Source organism: Pantherophis guttatus, chromosome 3 (assembly GCF_059756535.1).
Source record: "Pantherophis guttatus breed Tessera chromosome 3, ASM5975653v1, whole genome shotgun sequence".
NCBI classification, from domain to species: domain Eukaryota; kingdom Metazoa; phylum Chordata; class Lepidosauria; order Squamata; family Colubridae; genus Pantherophis; species Pantherophis guttatus.
Window position 1 is genome coordinate 145,969,798 of NC_142065.1, and position 20,219 is coordinate 145,990,016.

Here is a 20,219-nt window from a genome sequence, read left to right on the forward strand (position 1 = left end):
GTCCCAAGTATCAAAATGTCACCCAGACCTAGACTAGATAATTATCAGCTTAGAGTGAATTGACAGATCATATTAATGCAAAAACAAATGAACAATTCAGCTTAATGCAATGTGCACTCAATTAAATTTGAGTGGGATCTTCTTACCCACAATCTTGCAAAATTCTGTACACGTATTTTTGTTATTATAGACTGCAAAAGCTCTCTACTAATGGAGAAATAAATAATTCTACATTTTAGTGTGGTTAACAATAATTATTTTTAATACAGAAAACTATCTTACAAATTCAGTTTTTTCACCAAAAAGGAATTTGAAAATATTTTGTCCTATTCCTTCATGAGTAATTATTTCAGAGATGGACAATGCATAGTTTCTAGTCAGGAGAGCTCTCTCATTCCTGTATTTGCCTTACCAGTTCCTTCCTAGCAATAGAGAATGATAAACATATCTCTCCGCCTCTGTGAAAACTACTAATTTGACAGAACTGTCAACTTTGTTCAATAATCCTTAGTAGTAGACTGTTCATCTCATTTACTATGCACAGTGAGCAGTTTTATTAATACAGATAATTATTCTAATAATTAGAAGTAAGCATTTTGATAATATATAATTAAAATGCAACCTTCATGATCTTAAGTCCATTCAGTAAATTTATCTGAGTGATAGAGAAAATATATTGCTAAATGGAACACTGAGCAATACAAATTATTAGTTTTAAAGTAAGTACCTCTTTAGAGGAGAAGAGTAAAATAGGGATAACCAGGGATTTTTGGCTATTTTATGTAAGTGATGAAATAACTTAGTCTTCCAAGATTTGGTTGAGTCCTTGAAGTATCTTCTGAGAGGATGATACAAAAGTATTAGGTCTCAGTGTCATATCCTGAATCCTTGCTTGCTTTCTTGCTTGCTTGATTTGCTCCATGGCCAAGGTTAAAAGAATCAAATACAGTGGCACTTTGGTATTCAACTATTTTGAAACTCATCAGATTTGGTACTCAATGCATTTTGATGTGAACATTTTGTCCCAGTACTCGTTTGTTTGGTACTCAATGCACTAACTAGAACTTGTCAGTATCAGCTGCCTTGTGACTCACTACATTATTTCTTATGGGAAAAATTGTTTGATACTCATTGTTTTTGGTACCAATCATACCTCCTAGAACCAATTAACTGTGAGTACTGAGGTACCACTGTATTAGGAATTAACACATTGCTTTAATACTGCTTCTAATCTTCTACCCTACTTTTAGGTACTGAATTGCATTGGTATAACAGAATATTATATTTTAGCAGTATTCATGTTATTACAGACCAAAGAGATCAATATTAAACAATACAAATTATGGAATTAATGTAGCTTCTGGTTCTCAAATACTCAAGCTAACTGGAAATTAAGACTTCAAAAGAAAAGAAGCACCACAAAATACAAAAATAAAACGTAAGTTACATTTTTACTGTCATTTCAAAACTTGTTTCATATACAATCAAATATGGGAAACAGAAGAGCACAATTCTGCTGAATGGTTTACAAGTTGTTATCCAAAGAAACTTTCAGGTATGTCAAACCTTATATCCAGCTTTATCTATGAAATTTGACAGACTTTGTTATCCATGATTGTGTTTCTGAATGGTGGGAGAATCCCTGAATTTATACTGATGAGGCTCGATTTTAAACAATTTGAACTAGCATTCAAAACTCACAGTCAAACACTTGACTGAAGTAATATTTCCAACATTTACAAATGCACAGTTATATTGCAATCAAAAGAAGACAGATGTCAAAAACGAGCACACAACCCAAATTTCAGAACTGCAGCTGCTGTAGAAAGTATTGGACATATATGCAAGGACATTTGGGATCTCAGATTCTATGCACTTTATCACATCAGCAGCCATTAAAAAAATACTGCTAAAAGCAGTTATTCCTGCTTGTGCCTTTAGAATACAAAACTGTGATTCAGTGCTTTATGAGAGATTCAACGTGCGTACTGAAAATAGTTACATACATGTAGCAAAGAGTGAGATCAATGACTCAAGTACTAAATAAGAAAATGCATAAAGACCTTGTATAACAGGACACAATTAGAACAAGATGGGAAATGACATTTTCATTTGTGACAAAGAATCAGAAACAAAAGCATGCAAATGACAAATCAGCATTATGAAGAGACTCTGAAGGCACGTTTCAGAAAGCACAATGATTTGCAATTAAAAGTTTCTTTAAAAGGAACTTGAAGTGCATTTTTAGCAATGTTCTTTGAACACAACTAAATGCTTAGTCCAAATATTTCATAGTATTCTCCTCAGTCAATATGGCTTTCAGCATATTTCAACTCCCAATTCAAGCCAAACACTAGAGAGGGTTTTGATGGCTGGGTTAGTAAAGGTTGACTGGGCTAACAAAATTTACTCGTCGGAGCCCACTGATCTTTTCTGTGTCCTCTTGCGTGGCAACCGTCTTGGGGAAGCTTTATCTGTAGTTTTAAAAAAATGAACAGCCCTTACTTAATGCTATGTGTTAAAGAAACATTCTTTGGCAGACAAAAGATACAGTATTTATTTAAAAAAATATTATGCAAACATCACACTCAAAAATATGGTATGCACTTGTTAGGAACATGCAACTGCTATCTGATATATACCTAAAATAATGGGAAACTAGATATCCAGTGCTTGCTCTGGTCTGGAAATGGGACAGCACTGAGTCAAGTCTTTTTGCCCAATTCATTTCCTCTACCTTCAACAGGGGTAATATACTCTATGTTAAGTGAATATCAGGAAGAAGAATGCATGATGTCCTATTTTCCTCTGTAGCTCAGAACTGCAGCCAGTTCTAAAAATAATCTTCATATCCATATGTTTGAGAATAACCTATCTATACTTTGCACTAAGTAAAAAGGATGCTATAATACAGCAAAATATTGTTAGTCACTTGGAGCAAACAAAATGTACGCTAACATATTACACTTTTTTGGAAAAGCCAAATTAATATTCAAGGAGTCTATAGAGATTCTCAGTCATTCAGGTCATGGTTGTCCCAAAGGTGCTTTTTCAAGAAGCAACTGGACTTTCTGGTTTTTCTTTGAAGACGTTTCGTTTCTCAACCAAGAAGCTTCTTCTGCTCTAAGCTAAAAGCTCTGAGAAGTGAAACGTCTTCAAAGAAAAACCAGAAAGTCCAGTTGCCTCTTGAAAAAACACCTTTGGGACAATATTCAAGGAGCCACATAACATTTTGAACAGAAGTCTGAATGCAACCAATCATCTTATAATTTTGTATTTTTGTTTATCTAGCCACAATTAGTTTTTGGGCTGAGTTTTTCTTAAAGTTGGCAATTCACGGTGCTGCAATAATAGCAGAATTTGTAATTAGCAGAATAAATCATGCTGACTAAATATGATAGCAGTCTTTTTCTGATAACCTGAGGAAAGTTGATGCATACTGCAGGAGTAGCTATCTAATTCCATCTGTTAACTCCCAGAACCAAATTGCTCCAAACCTACTTTGACATTGCATTCTGTCCGTTTTTATAACTCTTATCTATTACCCAGTATTTTGCCTAGCCATATACTCAACTTCATCACTGCTTGTTAGGATTCTCTCACAGAAAATGCTGTGCTAATTAATTTAGTTCTGGGAGCAACCAATTATTTGATGTTTTGCACCAATTAACGCAGCGTTAGAGACTTTTCTTCTGTGTTAATTGCCCACATACTAGCCTAACAAAAACATAAATACCAAGTTCAGTCAACCTAAATCTTTTCTATAATCTTTCAAAATGCATAATGAATTTCTACACACTAACATCCTTGATTTCATAATATAGAATTAATGTAAGATAATAATGTTAAATATGCCACAGAATTTCTGAAAATTGTTAGTGATTTTATTTAGTTTTTTTAAAAGAAAATTTTGAATTTTCATTAGGAAATTATATATTAAACACTGTAGCAAACTAAATAAAACATTACAGAGGGGATTTCTAATTCTGAATTATGCTCAGGTGGTACATTAATGCACTTAAAAATTAAATAAGGGAATCCTGCCTCTGTTATTTTGCCAGTAAGTATCATTAAGCTAGCCTTCCTTAAATTGATGCCCTCCAACTCCTACACCTTAGCATTTCTGCCAGCACAAGAAATGTAATTAAATACATGAAGAGCACTGCTGATGAAACCTTCACTAAGCTATCATCCCTTTAGTTAGCTTATACTTTATTTAAGAAACAGTAAGTCTTACAGCAATACATATTACTTTCCCTGAAGAAATAACTTCTCTGTCATTTAAATTCTAATACAGTATGTAAAATTCAGAAATGAAAGACTACATTAAGAGATACTTTTATCATTGCATACTATTTATAAGCTTTGCACTGAATGAAAGCATATAGCAGTCTATATTTAAAATATTTTATATTTTAAAACAATCTATTCAGGGCATATACTACACTTACATTTAAGTTCCTTTACCTCCTCTAGAGAAGAGATCTGATATAACATTTTTCAATGTATTTTGCCATTTTCTGATTTCCAATAAAAATGCTCACTGGATTAGCCAATTCAAATTTATGACCATGTGATTCACTTTAACAACCACATATTTCATTTAACAGACACAATGACTTACTTAATGACCATCATAAAAACAGTCATAAAATCAAGACTGGTACATGGTAATTCAACTAATGACCACAATGTCACAACCACGTATTCCAGGCTAAATTGTAGTTATAAATTGACAACTACTTGTAGAAATAAAATTTTGAACTATACAATTTGATTGTTTTTTTTAAAAATACAAATAAAGAAAGAACATGGCTGTCAGCCAGTGAAGTATGCAATTTTCCTACTATGTACCATTTCAGAGAAAAGCAAAATAAAATACTGGTGTAGGCTTTCATAACTGGTATCTGTTGGACTTCAAGGTTTAATGACCATGTTCTAGACCAGAGGTGTCAAACTCAATTTCATTGAGGGCCGCATCAGGGCTGTTTGACCTCGGGGGGCCGGGGTGGGCGTGGCCAGCTCAATGTCACTCATGTCGGGGCGCCTGTGGTGGCCCGAGTGCTCTGCCAGCAAAAACGGCTCCCGAGTTCAGTTTTTGGCTGCGACGGCCTCCTGCAACTCTCTGCCAGTGAAAACAGAGCTCGGGAAGGGCCCTTCCAAGCTCTGTTTTCACTGGCAGAGGGTTGCAGGAGGCCATCGCAGCCAAAAACTGAGCTCGGGAGCCTGTTTTCGCTGGCAGAGGCACTGCAGGCCGATCCTTCACTGTTACCAGGGCGGCCCTGTGGGCCAGATCTAAGTATCCCATGGGCCGGATCTGGCCCCGGGGCCTTGACTTTGACACCCCTGTTCTAGATAACAAATTTCCTGATATTTCACCAACAACATAAGCAAGGTGCCTGTGAAGATGCCAATTGCAGTTGCTGACAAAATGTTAGAAATCTGTTAGCTAGAAACCCTGAAGTCCAACACTATCCAAGGCAAAATAGTTTGGATGTAATTGATACATCTCAATCAGTATAGTTTTAATACAGCCCAGAAAAAAAGTGTAGTGGACTATAATATCAACCTTATAATTTACGTCCTTGGGTTATTAACCTATATATTTCTTGGCCCTTTCCTTCATCATATTAATTTCTGATGCAAGTCTGACAAATATCTATGGAGGTTCTCAGTCATCCAGGTCATGGTTGTCACAACGATGATTTTTCAGCTCAGAGCTGAAGAAACTTCTTGGATGAGAAGCGAAACGTCTTCAAAGAAAAACAAGAAAGTCCAATTGCCTCTTGAAAAGGCACCTTTTGGTCTGACAAATATAGTTCCATCTTAAGTAAGCAAGAGGCTTACTTAAGTAATCGGAAAGTAATGGGCTGGCATATATCAAGCATGTAATTCATGGCCATGCTCAAAAAAACACAGAAGTAAATCTCATAACATTATATAATTTCTAGAATGAACAGAAATAATTTTGAAGCCGAAAGAATGGGATGGGTATTCCAAAAGCATGCTGAAAGTAGTCCAACAAGACTGGAAGAGGGAATGATCTACTTTAAGGTCAAAATATTTCAATGTCTAATTGGATAATAAGATTTATTTAATACTCCAACAAAATATGCAGCAGCTATTTGCCAAGCTTGTATTAAAGTTGATGAAATCCATCAAACTTTAGTATTATCACTGCATGCAGTTATTATCTAATCAATCACCAGGAACAAATTCTCTGTGAAATTTTAAAAGCCTCAACCCAGTAAAGTGTATCTCACCTCTTCTACTTTGCACTGAAGGCAGAGAAAAACAAACAAAACAAATGTTAACAAAGTTTATAAGAATTTTAAAAATGTAATGTATTTGAATTTATCTTTGAGTTAAATAGAAGCAGCAAAATTTAACAACCCACAATGTCCTCAAATCTACAGAGGCTACATCATCAATAGTTGTGGAATTACAGAGATAGACACAATGCCACTAATGATGCGTTCTGACTAATGGAATCTTAACATTCTAAATCTGCTCTTGACAGAAGGGAAATCTCCAAAACACAAAGGAAAGGAAAGGGGAGGAAAACAGGAAATTCTGTTGCATTTTTTCAACACTGAATATAGTCTAAAGCTTTGCCCAACTGCACTTGCCATTAAATACATTTACTGAAAACAGTCTAATGTATTTAAAAAGTCAATTTGGAAGTCAATTTTCCACTGAGAGATACACTTTTTTATAATGTAAATAAATTTACCACGGAAAACCTGTCTTGATACTTACTGATCTGATTTAAAGTTTCTTGAGGAATCCAACTCATGTCAACATCATTCTGATTAGAGGTTCCCATCTCTACTTTTTGAGCTGGTCTTTTTCTCTGAGGGGATTAGAAACAAAAGTAATAAATAAAATATTATCATCTATAAAGTCACTAACAAAGACTTAAATTATTTGGGCATGATACCCAATAAATGAAATAAGCATTATCCAACCATTAAAACAGATATATTAATTAGAAATCCACTTTTATAATAGCTATTTTATTGTTTCCCTTTCATCGTTTCTTTATCATTTAAAATATCTTTCAAATATAAAAAGGCTTCTTTGAAATGCTGTGGCTATTAAATTATTGATGTCAGTGGAAGATATTCAACTTGTAATATTTTTTACAGTTCTAGTAACGGTTAATTTTTAGACAAAAAGGTGTTGACTTGACTGAATTTTTCAGTATTTTCAGCACTGAGCAGCATAGATACAATTAGTTCTCTAATTAAGCCTATCTTAATTTTCCTGTATGTACATTTTATTAAAGATTTGTTAAGGAAAGCACTAGCAAGCCAGATGGCATCATCATTCTTCTATGGAATTTGGAGTAAGGCAGAATTCTCCAATGTTTACAGCTTTGCGAACTTGGAGGTGGGGAGGTGGGGGGAGAGGGGATGGTTTGCATGAGTGAGGATATGCGCATACGCGTGCACTCACGCTTGCCAGCCATTTTCACGGCCCAGTTGCAAAGTGGGCCATGGCCCACAGCTTGGAGGTCCTGGAGTAAGGAATACAAATTTCATGGTCCTACACCAATCCACATAATGCTAGACCATCCTCTCAGCTCAAAAGAAACAAGGACAGTATTCTATGGTCAGGGGGAAGACTAATTAAAAATAGCTACTTACCTTCCTAGATTCCAACAATTGATGTAGACCAACAATGACAAGTAGGCCAAGTCCCGCCAGGAACATATACATAAAGATCCTTATTTAGAAAGATGGGAAAGTCTAATAAGATTTCAATCCTTTTAAGGCAAACATTTTTAATGAACTCAAAGTCCTAAGGACCTTATTCACTTCTTAGGGCCAACAAGTTCAAATTATAGTTGGAATGCCTGGATTATTCTATAATAAATTAATATATGATATCACTATCTAAATAACCTTGGTGAGACAACCAGCTGCTAATCGCAATCAGTGTTTGATTTAATATACAAATAATGAAGGATGTACAATGTTATAGTTTCTTAGTGTTTGTGATAGCAAGTTGATTTTTCTCTCTCTGTCTCCAGGGTTTGGTGATTAAAAAACAAGGAAAATCTTAACCTTTTCAAAACCTAAATGAATATGTATGTTCTTTTATAATAGAATAAAAAATCTGGTTATCACCATTACAAAAATTAGTTAGCAGAATAATTAATCTTACGTTTCACCATCTAATCCATCTTCTTTTTCAATAATTGTAACAGTTTGATTGAAAACAGCATCTTGAAAGAAATTCCCCTAAAATGAAACATATTAAAAAGGCTATCAGATTCAGGCCATCAGATGGCATTGTTACTTAATCTTATCCAAAACAATTTCTTAGTAACTGCTGTGGCTTTTTCTGAGTCACTGCTGTGACTCCAGAAAAAAAGTGTATTCCTTGCACTTGTTTCTAGTTTTTCTGCAAAATAAATTATATACCTATATTTATAGTATAACTATACCTATATTTATACTTGGATATATAGACAGACAGACATAGATACAGATGCAAAGTATGAATAATATTTGTTAACTATTCGAGATTGCCAATCTTTTTGCAGTCAAACTTTTAAAGTTATTTTTTCAGCTGTCAAATGTTTCAATGAGAGAATTACTCGTATCACTATAGAAGATAAGATTTTCAAATCATTTTAATATTTCCCCTAAATATTAAAATACAATAGTTATTTTTGGTGAATGGAATAGGTTTATAACTACATTGACCTTAGTAGATGTTTAATATTCTTAATTTAGTGGAAGACTGAACATTATTTAGCAGCTTACTATCAAATTCTAGTGATGTATTTTTTTAGCCTGAAGAGAGAGCTGAATGCTGAATGAGGCTTACAGGTTGTACAGTATTGCCTTATAATAGCAGCTCTTAATACCTCAGATTTTGACTTTTTAAAACAGTCTTTCTCTTCAAGCAGTTACTAAGAAATTGTTTTGGATAAGATTAAGAAAACAAATAAACTTTCTACTGGAATGCTGGTCAGGTGAGGAAAATACAGTAACAAAGAAGTAATAAATAGAATATTCAGTAAATACTCTCAATAAAATATGCCTCCATAGTGATCAAAAGAAGATTTGAAATATGCAAACATAAAGATAAACTGACATGGATATTATTGGATGAGGCAAACATGGAATTTTGAAATGCACTGTCCTATTATCTTTCTCAAAATGCATTGTTCTATGTAGCTAATATCTAACATAATATCTTTATTAATCTAATCCAAATAGGCTACAAAACAAGTCAAAACCTATAATATTCAAAAATCATCCTAATACATGATAGCAGAACTAGCAGCACAAATCTTTATACAAGACAACAGAACTAGCAGCATAGATCCCCAAGGATTAAGAGAGACTAACTAGCCGACCAATTTCTACATTAATATCAGGTGACATTGCCACAAAAACACAAATACTAAACGAATATCTTTACCTTACAGATAGCCAAATCCCATATCCTCACTTACATTTTGATCTTTGTAATTCAAATTGATAACCAGTCCAAAGGGACGGCCACCCATAGGCTCTGCAGGAATGAAGGAATATTCAAATGTGGCTTGTCTCTGTGGTGGAACAACTGTGTTCAGAGGAAGAGCAGTGAAATTCTGAATAAAAAACTGATAATCTTGTGGATACCGGAATGAAGCATCTAGTGATTCTATGATGAAGTCTTCTGTACCCTTATTAGTAAAACCTACTAAAAACTTCACAATGTTGTTTGCTGGAAAATCTAGGAGGGGGAAAGAATGAAAATCTTTAGTGTTTCATTTTTAAATTGTAATTTAAAAAACAAAATAGGTAAAATAAGCTGGCATGATGTAGAATTCAAAGTATGTTTTACCTTCTCCTTTCACAAACAAGATTGTTGTATCAGCATTAGGTGATGCTTTAGGTTCTCCTGATAGGTCATCTTCCTCTTTCTCTTCTGTCTAATATAAAATAATGTTTGAAAAGCCTATGAGAAACAGTGAAGCAATGAATACCCAGAATATATAAGTTTTATTGTATATTCCCACATAAAAGTACTTCAATATACAAAAACATTAATTTCCATCAAACATACGGTTTTTAAAGATATAATTACAAAAATGATATTTTAGTTTCAAACTGTGTTTTGGACAACACAAAATTTCCACAAGAATATGACTGGATTTGGTGAAAACCAAAGGATCCCTCAAAAGAAGTTTATCCAAAAGTAGCCAATTTTCAATAACAGTGTTCTACTTGGTCATCAGGGATTCTGAGAAATTTTGTTTTTGACAGGTTCTTTGGAGAATGTTTGAAAACCCTTGGCCTAGCCCTAGATACATATTTTGTATCTAGGTACATATTTTGTAATGAAACAGGCATAGACTATAACGAAGTCAAATTGATTAGATACTCCTAAACCAGATGACAAGATTGTTAAAACTGAAAATTTGCTGCAGTTAGCTCAATAACACTGAATATATTAGCATTTAATTGAGCGGTTCCTTAAAACTCGGTTGTAATCCAAATTGAGTAGCCAGTGGTCTAAAAGTAGTATTGATTTCCTGAACCAAATGGGATCAAATTAATTATATTTAACTCTATTAAGAGGTATTTATTTTATGAGTACTGCCTACCTCTGTATCAGAAATCATTGTAAAGTAATTGAACCCAAGTAGTTAAACTCATAAAGCATATTTAATGCTGTTTCATCAAATCAGACTTTTAGATTTATTACATTATAACATTTGGCATTATATGTATAATTATATTTGTCTCACTATAGCTGCATAATGCTTCTTAATAACTAAGTGACATATTAGTTATGGAAAATTACTTAGTACAGTATATTCTATTTCAGTTGGGCCCCACAAACAATTGTGACAATATTAACATTCTTGGTAACCTATCTATTGTTCAAATAGTGCTGATAGGAAACATCAGCATGAAATTTTAAAAATGTTGTAGCCATACCAATTCTGTGGGTTCGTCTTCTTCAACTTCAGCTTCATCATCTTCATCTTCAACTACTGTATCTTCTATCGCTTCTTCATCTTCAGTAGCATCTTGGGCAGCCACAAGCAAGCCAGAACCTAGAGACATGAGAATGAAAGTTTGCTCTAATTGGAAAAAGCACTAGAAAACAATTCAAAAGGAGCAACAGTTTTTTTTTAATCAAACTACTCTCAAAAGTATGCAACAATTAATATATATTTAAGTAGTAATTATTATACAAGATACTACATTATTTCATTTATGTTACTGTAGTTCTATTGCAGTTTGAAATTACAGTACTGAAATGACTTCACAGTACAGATAGTCCTTGAGTTAGGACCATTTGTTCAGTAATCATTCAAAGTTACAACAATGTTGAACAAGTGGGGCTTATGACAGCTCAAGGGTTCTGGCTGTCACAGCATCCCAAGGGAACATGTTTGTGATGTAGCGGCTTGGTGCCCAGCTCACGATTATACTGTGGCAATCAGCTATGGTCATGAGATCATTATTTCTGACATTCCCTGCCAGCTTCCCATAAATGACAGCAACCAGGAATGCCGGAATTGAATCTGGAGCTCCGTTATAGGCTGCAGATACCTTCCAGCAGGCATCTGAAGGCAAAACGGAAGCCGGGGCGATGCATGCAAGTGGCGGCAAGCAGCCACAAAAGGCGAGGCAGGTGTCAGGGTGTGCGAGGCCTAGTAAGTAGGGCAGCTCCCCCCCCCATTCCTACCCTAGCTTATTTTTTTACCTGTGTGCCTCGCCCCACCCCCTGAGTGGGTGGGATCTTAATTAGGGCTAATGTTGTGGGTGGGGCTTAATTTGATTGCATGCGCTAAAAAACATGATAGGGCTTCTTTTCAAGGTGGGTCATCTTTTTGGAGAAACACAGTACTGTTACTACTATTATTGGAAATTTTATATGGGCTACCCATTTTACATATCCAATTTTGGATAGCAAACAACAATCCACAAAATTACCCAATAAAACCTCCAGCAACAAACAAAAAGCAAGAATACAGTAATGATACAGTAACTGAGATACCATACCCAAACGGTATCCATAACAAAACCATACCTATATAGGCTTCCTCTGATATCCAAGCTCAGTACTTGGAGGAATAGCCAGGTCTTCAAGGCCTTCTAGAAGACCAGGAGGAATAGCCAGAACCTCAAAGCCTTCTGGAAGGTCTGAATCTCAAGGAGACGGCTTTTCCAAAAAGCAGGCGTGTTTCCCAGGTCCCACCAGATGAAATTGTTTAATAGAAAGGAGCTAGAGTATATCTAGCCTGTCAGATCTGATGAAACTGACTGAAATGCACAGAAATAGGCAGTCCCACAAGTAATCTAGTCCTTTGTCAGCTAGGGCTTTAAAGGTGACAACCAGCATTTTGAATTCCGCCTAGACACATACTGGGATCCAAATATAGTTTGCGCAATACCTATGTAGCATGGATTAACATTGCCCAGAACAGCTGCATTCTCTGAAATTTCAGAGTATTTTTCAAGATAAATTCTATGCAACCCCATTGCAATAATCCAATGTAAAATGAGTAAAGCATGAGAGACAGCAAAAATAGTCTTCTGGCTCAAGAATGGACACAACTGGTGCAGAAAGTGGATTTGTGCTAAAGCTTCCCCCCCCTCCCCAAAAGACTGCCAGGTGCTCTTTGAGCTGAGCTATGAATTCTGGAGGACTCCTAAGTTGTAACTCTAACCAACTCTATTCAGAGAGGGTGCTATGCACTGAGAGCTAAAGCTGAACAAACCTCAACCAAATCCAGTGGATGACCTTGCCCAGAAGTTTCATTGAGTATTAAACAGGAGTGGGGAGAAAGCAAAGTTCTGAGGCACCCGTGTAAGAAATCTCTGCCCCTACCAACCAACGCTGACTGGAACTGGCCCTGGAGGAGACTCACCGCAACCCACTATTCTGCTGTCTTCTACTCCTAACCTTCTAAGGCAGTCCAGAAGAATATACTAAATAACAAAAGCTGCTGAAAGATTAGGAGGACAACGATGACTACATCACCAAAGCTCATCCACCAGTGCAACCAATGCTATCTTGGCATCATAGTCCACTGTGAATCTTGACTAAAAAGACTCCAGAAATCTGCTTTTCCCAGGGACCTTAAACTGTGCACTTAATACCTTCCCAACAACTTTCCCTAAAAAGAAGGCTGGAGAAAAAAGTTGTACAGGACTAAACTGTTAGATCCAAGGATAACTTTTTAGGGGATGGATCATCACCTCTTCAGATCAGCCTCAAGCACAGCTCAAATGACCAATAGTGCTTCTAAGCGCCATATAATCCAGACGTTTTCTTAGAAAATAAAAATTATTTAACATAAAAATTTTAGCTCAATGGTTTTTAAAACTTTCTATTATATATATATATATCATGTAATTAGGCATTAGCTACCAATGATAACTATTTTGTGAGGGTGTCCTTTTCACGATCTCAAAATGTACAGAAAAATATGATTCCTATGAACTTGTTTGCCAAAATTAGGCATAGCATTAAATGAAAAAAATGCAATAAAGAATTTCAAGACATCTTCAAATAAGAGGGGCCAAAGCAAATTTGTCTATAGGGAAAAGAAACAATCAAATTTCCCTTTCTCTTATGACATTAATTTGAAAAAAAAATCTAGTCCACCAAGCAGGCACTGCTGAAAAATTTCAGTACATTTCAATTTGACTAATGAAATCTGAAGGTCAATAATTTAATTTTCAATGTATTGAGCAGAACATTTATTTATTTAAATTTATTTATTAAATTTATTTATTTATTTAATTTATTTGCTGCCCATCTCATTTGGAAAGTATTCTGGGCGGTTTACAGCACCTAACATATATCAGCAGTAGCTTCAAAACGCTGAGCTTTCGTAAAACCCCTAATAAAGCATTAAAGGACAAATATATTGAAATATGTAAAATATTTTATTTCCCAGATTAAACTATTTTATTTATTTACTTCTAGTTACTGTGTGAACCAAATATTCTTTAATGTTTTTCTACAAAGAAGCAGAATAGGCATCTAAATCTTCAGCTCATTTCAGATTTTTTAAAAAAGCCTCTCTAGTATGTATTTTAGAAAGAATGATGATGTGGCATCACAATGTAGGATACTGAACATCTATTAAGGCAGCCAGACAAGTCTCAAAAATTTAGGGTTCTGGTAACTTCTACTCTTCTGGTATAAATAGTTACTGTCAAGGGGAAAAAAGCTTGAATAATGTTTGATGGCTAAAAGAAAATGAAATCCTCTAGCATTCATTTGTGGTATTAAGTTAATTCTCAGTCAGAAGAGCTTGCTTTGGAAAATAACTAAAGGACATAATATAGGTATTCTACTATAACTACAGTGATTCAAGCAAATCCCTGAGCAAATTTTCGTCAGCATTCCTATTTAACCTAGGCAAAACTAAGATTTTTTAAATGTGACCTCTACTCCCTTAAGTCTTTTTTTTATTCCCAAAGTTCTGACCCCATAGTCTGACCCGAGAACAGCCAATAACCTTGACATAAAAAAATAATGAACCAATAAATGTACATATGATAAATAGAAAAGATGTTGGGCTGTGATGGTTATGTCAATTAAAATATTAACCTGCATGGCAAGTTGCCCATAGTAAAAATATGTATATATAAAACCCAATTTTGTAATAATTCTCTCTCTCTGATATCTGATATATAATTCAGCAAAAAGTTAAAATATTCATGATAAGACACCTGCAGCTACACCTAGACAACCCTGGTTGATCTTGAAAAGCAGAAAGATCAGAACTAGATGGGAGACTGCCAGAAAATCCAAGACTGGAGGCTAGATTGAAAAACAAAATATCTGCAGAGAAAGGAACCAGACACCTTTACCACGAAAACAACACTGTCACCAAGACTTGAGTTCAATTTTAAGAGCATTTTACTTAAAAAAAAAAAATTGAGATCATATAATATGCAGAGTTGCTATGTCATAAGAAGAAATAACTCTACTGCTTTATTAGTCATTGGTTTAGCTCATTCAACAATTTATTACTGCTTCCAGAATGGTGTTATATTATGCTTTTGCTTCTCCATATGCGTATACATATATAACACAAAGTCAACTATTCAACATTACAGCACCTGTATGGGTTATTTACTATTTTTAAACAAAAGTGAAGGTCTGGAAGATGTTTTATGTTGTTTAGGTAACTACAAATAATTTGCAAGAGACTACACATAGCATGTTGTCAGCATTTTCAGGTAAGCAATACATAGTAACTGACACTGTAGCCATGTGCAAAAAGAGCTTAACTCTGACAACAGGGCAAAGACACTTTGTCCTCCAACCTTATTTTCCTTCAGATGTATTACCCTACAGAGTCACAGCCACCATGTTAGCCCAGTAAAATGAAAATATAGTCCAAAAGATCTGGAGAATGACAAAACTACCCTGTTTCCCCCAAAATAAGACATCCCCTGATAATAAGCCCAATCGGGCTTTTGAGTGCATGGCAAGAAGGCCAAGCGCTTATTTCAGGGTTCAAAAAAATATAAGGCAGGGACTTATTTTCAGGAAACACGATACCAAAGAGTGAATATGAGTTAGTACTGGAATCAGGTTCAATTCACATAACTTCAGCAACTTTTTCTGAAATTTTACCTCCTTGCCCAGGCTACCTCTCAGCATGCCTAGAGTATTAGTTACAAGCACCTGCAGCAATACTGCTTTTCGGTTGATATTGAATAGAATTCTTAAGACTGCCATATTTCATAATATACAAACTGGTGCCAGTTATTAAAATTATTTCAAGAAAACTGGACCGAACAGTGCAAATGCTACAGAAAGTACAAGTTAGCATTTTTTAAAAAAATTCTATTAGGATGAAAAGAATTTAACAAATTGCTTGAGTATTTAATACCTACCCAACAAACTGTTGGCTAAAATCCTGAAAACATTATTTCTATTTGCTATTTGTATTTCAACCCCTCTCATCTTTTTTAATTATTTTTTTAAAAAAATCGACAGAAGCTATTTGATAGCTGCTTAATAGCCAGAACGGTACCTTACTTGAATTACTATTTAAGTTTTCTGGGGCGATTTCGGGCTAAAGACGAGCACAATGACTTCAGAGAAACTGCATGCGGTTTCAAGAGAAGGAAGGAAAAAGCAATCACAGCAATATCGGGGCGTTAAGCAACACACACACACACTCCTGTCAACAATTAAAGCAGTGTGTTTGTATGTTTGGGGTGGGGGGGAATCGCCTTCGGCTTAAGCACGTGTCACTTTTGTCAGCCCTCAACAAGCGAGCAGAAGCCGCACCAGACTTTTAACTACACTTAAGTTCCAAGTTACTCATGAAAATCAGGGGTGTCGGCGGAGAGATCTGACACGTCAGCCCCGAGCGGGGGAGGGGTGCTGGGCAGACCACCATCACTACCACCCCCAGACCACGGACAGAGCACCGAGGCGGAGCGGAGTCTCTCCCGCTTTCCGACGATCCACCGACTCGAGAAATCTCCTCACGCGCCGTTCCCATTTCAAACTGGCGACCCCCCACCCACCGCCCCGTCCCACGCGCCAACGGCAGCCTGCAACGGTCGCCCTCCGACAGTCGTGTCGGTTCAGCCCTCGCTCCTTCTCTCTCTGTCTCTCTCTCTCTCACCTGGGCCAGATCGGGCGCCGCCGCCGAGGAGGAGGACGGCGGGGAAGGCCAGCAGCACGAGGACCAACAGTTGGGGCAGGGACCGCCTCATGGTCGCGAACCAACTAGCGCCCTTCGGTGGCAGTTTCTACTTTTCTCCTGCCACTAAGCAATGGCGCTAAGCTTCCATCCGGCCGACGTCCCGCCTTCCTTACGCCGCGACGTCCTGACGCCACCGGGCAGGCACGCAAGACCGGTTAAACCCCGCCTTTTTCTTCCAGCGGAACGGGGTACGGCAGACGTGTCTTCCCCTGGAAGGAGGAGGGAGAGGCACGTGACTCAAAGTCTTCCCCCCCCCTCCTCCCCCGGTAGGAGGCTTCCTCAAGAACGCGTGGCTGTCCGCAGGTGCTCATGCGCAGTGGGCTCTCTCGTAATCTTCCTCCGCTCTTGCTGGTTCCTTTACGCCGCATTTCTTTACCTTCGGCGATCTTCGCGCAGCGCACGCGCGTAGCTTTGCCCTGCGCTGTACTGTAGAGGTCGCGGTAGCATTTAAATTTCGGGGCTTTCGGAAAAAAACAACCACCACGCTGGCAGATTTGTTCCACGAAAATATATATTTATTTTTGTATTTATTTATTTACATGCTGGTGTATATATCATGTAAGCCACCCTTGAAGAAAAAAGAAGTTTAATACAACAAGGTAAAGGTTCCCCTCGTACATATGTGCTAGTCGTTCCCGACTCTAGGGGGCGGTGCTCATCTCAGTTTCAAAGCCGAAGAGCCAGTGCTGTCCAAAGACGTCTCCTTGGTCATGTGGCCAGCATGACTAAACGCCAAAGGCGCCCAGAACGCTTTACCTTCCTACCAAAGCTGGTCCCTATTTTTCTACTTGCATTTTTTACGTGCCTTTGAATTGCTAGGTTGGCAGAAGCTGGGACAAGTAATGGGAGCTCACCCTGTTACGCAGCACTAGGGATTCGAACCGCTGAACTGCCGAACTTTCCATCGACAAGCTCAGCGTCTTAGCCACTGAGCCACACATATAATACACACATACATATGGGTGTGTGTGTATGCAATTGCAATGATCTAATCCCCATTGATTTTACTTAAGATACCTCCAAAAGCCACTACACAAACTAAAGCCATCTCTATCTATTGGTCCTGATGGAATATGTGTCTACTTTCTAAAAAAGCTCTCCTCCGCCATAGCTGAACATCTAAGCACCATCTATGAAGTATCTTTTAGAATGAACTCCTTGCCTGACCTATGGTGATTACAACAGTCATACCTATCTTCAAAAAAGGTGAGCCCGGCCTTGTTGAGAATTACAGACCAATCTCCCTTTGCTGCATCACGTGTAATGTCATGGAATCCATCATAAACCAATACATCACCCTCCACTTAGTGACAAATAACCTACTCTCTAATAAGCAATTTGGTTTCAGGAAAAATTTCTCATGTAATCTGCAACTCATACACTGCAAAAACTCGACCAGGGTAAAGCAATAGATGCAATCTACATAGACTTCTGCAGAGCCATTGATTCAGTGGTACATGACAAACTTCTGTTAAAACTAAGTTCTTACGGCATTTCTGGATCTTTGCACAAGTGGATAGCTACATTCCTATCAAACAGGCAATAAGTAGTTAAAATTGGAAACGCTATATCAAACCCTGCACCAGTTATCAGTGGTGTTCCCCAAGGCAGCTTTGTAGGACCAGCACTCTTTCTGCTTTATATAAACGACCTTTGTGATCATATTATAAGCAGCTGCGTCCTCTTTGCCGATGATGTAAAACTTTTTAACACCACAGACAATTCTATTACCCTACAAAATGACCTAGATTATGTATCTGAATGGTCAAACAATTGGCAACTCCAAATCTCAGCTAATAGTCCTGCACATTGGCAATAAAAATCAGAACATCAAATACAAGCTGGGCAGAAACGATCTAAAAGATGACCCACACTCTGTCAAGGACCTAGGAGTACTCATTTCAAAAGATCTAAGCCCCAGAGCTCACTGTAACAACATTGCTAAAAAGGTATTAAGAGTTGTCAACCTTATTTTACGAAGTTTTCTCTCTGGTAATGCTATACTTCTAACTAGGGCATATAAAACCTTTGCCAGACCTATCCTTGAATACTGCTCACCTGCCTGGAACCCACACTGTATTTCGAACATTAATACATTAGAGAGGGTCCAGAGGTATTTTACAAGAAGAGTACTCAACTCTGCTCGCAATAAAATTTCTTATACCACCAGGCTTGAAATTTTAGGACTGGAAAACCTTGAACTACGCCGTCTACGTTCTGACCTAAGCTTAGTACACAAGATTATCTACCATAACGTCCTACGTGTTAATGACTACTTTAACTTCAACCGCAATAACACAAGAACTATCAATAGATACAAACTAAATGTAATCCGCTCTAATCTTGATTGCAGAAAATACCAGTTCAGCAGTAGAGTAGTAAATGTCTGGAATTTACCTGATCCTGTTGTTAGTTTCCCTAACCCCTATACCTTTTACCTTAAAACTCTCTATCGTGGACCTTACATGTTTTTTAAGAGGTCCCTAAGGGGGCATGCATAAGCGCACCAGCATGCCACTGCCTACCGTCCCTGTTTTACTGTCCCCATTTATATGTACTCGTGTTTATGGCTATGTTTTGCTTATTTATATCCATTTATTAGTACTATTTTTTCATTTGTCCATGTCTATGTCTATACTAATACTTGTTTTGTTGTACTTGTTGACAAATTAAATTATATATATATATATATGCACACACACACATATATATACATATATATATACACACACATATATACACACGTGTGTGTGTATATTTGTAAATGTGATGTGTATTGTATTAAACTATTTTTAATACAAGGAAGAAAAGGAAAAGGAAAAAAGTTTTTAATACAATACTTTTGTATATGTATAGTATATATACATGTACTAATATATATATGAAATTCAGTAGTATCCTGAGCGAATTTGATTGGAAAATCAAACTTCAACACCAGCAAGTTGGCTTTGGGGGCAGAGTGCCCTTTCTGAATACAGGCTACACTTAGTTGTAGGGTTTTTTTCTTAAATTCTATTTTTAATTTTATTTTTAAGTTGCTTTATTATGAGCTCTTGTGAAGTCTTTAAAATTTCTATTCTTAACCATTTTTATCTAAAAATTTAATAATGGTGCATGTGCTTGTAACTAATGCCCTAGGTATACTCTGAGCTGCCCTGTGGCATGGATAAGAAAATACCTCAAACATTTACTGAAATACAGGTAATCCTCAATTTACAATAGTTCAATAAGTACCCATTCAAAGTTACAACGGCACTGAAAAAAGTGACTTATGAATGTTTTTCACATTCGTGACCATTGCAGCATCCCCATGGTCATGTGATCAAAATTCCGATGCTTGGCAACTGGTTCATATTTATGACGGTTGCAGTGTCCTGGGGTCATGTGATCACCTTCTGCAACCTTCTGACAAGCAAAGTCAATGGGGAATCCAGATTCACTTAACAACCATGTTTTTTACTAACTTGCCACATGCAATGATTAACTTAACAACTGTGGTAAGAAAAGTCGCAAA

At 36.7% G+C, this 20,219-nt stretch overlaps 1 protein-coding gene across 1 annotated transcript; it reads right to left on the reverse strand.

Annotated features, from left to right (window-relative positions):
- Positions 1-1,432: 1,432 nt before the first annotated feature.
- On the reverse strand, positions 1,433-17,047 carry SSR1 (signal sequence receptor subunit 1). Its single transcript, XM_034429103.3, has 8 exons — positions 16,625-17,047; positions 10,947-11,065; positions 9,847-9,934; positions 9,473-9,735; positions 8,170-8,246; positions 7,650-7,728; positions 6,760-6,853; positions 1,433-2,474 (listed from the first exon to the last, which is right to left on the reverse strand). The coding sequence occupies exons 1-8, from the start codon at positions 16,713-16,715 to the stop codon at positions 2,407-2,409; spliced, it is 879 nt and encodes a 292-aa protein (XP_034284994.1). The 5' UTR covers positions 16,716-17,047; the 3' UTR covers positions 1,433-2,406.
- Positions 17,048-20,219: the final 3,172 nt, after the last annotated feature.

What these genes read in the sequence shown, in the direction of transcription:
- SSR1 (XM_034429103.3), bottom strand. Translation starts at nt 16,715, where the DNA reads ATGAGGCGGTCCCTGCCCCAACTGTTGGTCCTCGTGCTGCTGGCCTTC. An exon ending in AAGACGAACCCACAGAATTG is followed by an intron (nt 9,935 to 10,946) that starts GTATGGCTACAA and finishes ATTTTATATTAG; the next exon opens with ACAGAAGAGAAAGAGGAAGA. An exon ending in AATTGTTGGAATCTAGGAAG is followed by an intron (nt 6,854 to 7,649) that starts GTAAGTAGCTAT and finishes TAATCCCCTCAG; the next exon opens with AGAAAAAGACCAGCTCAAAA.